The following is a 1,010-nucleotide window of genomic DNA, read 5'->3' as shown; positions in this document are numbered from 1 at the left end:
CCACCGCAGCCACAACCTGCTGGGCTCAGGCAATCCTTCTGCCTCAGCCTTCCAAGTAGCCGGAACTACAGGCATGCTATCACGCCCAGCTAATTTTTGATATATTGTAGAGACAAGGTCTTGCCAAGTTGCCCGGGCTGGTCTCAAGCCCACGGACTCAGGCAGTCCTCTTGCCTCAGCCTCCCAAAGTGCTGGGATGACAGGCTTGAGCCACTGTGCCCGGCCAATTTTTTAAATGTTAACACTGTACTGACCAAACAGAAGACACATCTTGGGCTGTCAGTGGCCTACAGACCCAAGTGTGACACCTGCTTCGCACCCGTGGCCTTTTGAAGCAGTAATCCCCCCAAAGAAGAAAATGTTGGGCGTGATGTTACGATTCCGCCCTAACATCTATTTATTTATTTCCAGGACTAGCTTATAATGAAGAACAGATCCACAAATTTGATAAGTAAGTGTCCAGATTGTGTCTCCTGACTGGTTATTTCTGGTGCTGTTTTGGTTATCTCTGTTAATATGGTTCTTAGAATCAAAATTAATTGCAGTAGAAAGTACATTTCAATCTTGGCTTTGGAGGGACATTCCCACATTTTGTGGTTCTCTGATCTGATCCCTGAAAGAAATGGAAGGAGGGAAGGAAACGAAGGAAGAAAGAAATGAAAGGAATGAAGGGGGTTCTCACTGCAGGAGGGAGGAGGGAGAGAAAGCCCATGCTCACCCGGTTGCCTTCTGCCTTGGGCTCAAGTTGCAGAGGCACAGCAGAGAGTGGAAAAACGGGCAGGGCCAGGCCCGGCTGCGCAGTTAACTTGGCCTCGTCCAGCAGACGTTTTGCTCACAGTCTGTTTCGAGCCCTCTGAAAATAAAAAACAACCGATTAATACGCAGTCTAGTGAAATATTCCTGCATCAAATACACAGTATTTATCACTGCTGCCACAGTGTCTGTCTGTGAAGCCTTTGCTTTCTTTTTTTTTTTTTTTGAGTTGGAGTCTCACTCTGTCTCCCACACTG

At 47.3% G+C, this 1,010-nt stretch overlaps 1 protein-coding gene across 1 annotated transcript in view; it reads left to right on the top strand.

Moving 5' to 3' along the window:
* TBK1 (TANK binding kinase 1) overlaps positions 1 to 1,010 on the top strand; it is a 37,044-nt gene that overhangs the window by 30,517 nt on the left and 5,517 nt on the right. The window contains exon 15 of the mRNA XM_008069411.2: positions 412 to 451. Within this exon, the coding sequence (XP_008067602.1) occupies positions 412 to 451 (40 nt within the window). The remainder of the gene's footprint in view (positions 1 to 411; positions 452 to 1,010) is intronic.

This window comes from Carlito syrichta, unplaced genomic scaffold (genome assembly GCF_000164805.1).
Source record: "Carlito syrichta isolate Samal-C Ts95f unplaced genomic scaffold, Tarsius_syrichta-2.0.1 Scaffold312002, whole genome shotgun sequence".
NCBI lineage: Eukaryota > Metazoa > Chordata > Mammalia > Primates > Tarsiidae > Carlito > Carlito syrichta.
The sequence above is the reverse complement of the archived record's forward strand: the minus strand, read 5'-3'. Positions and strand labels throughout refer to the sequence as shown.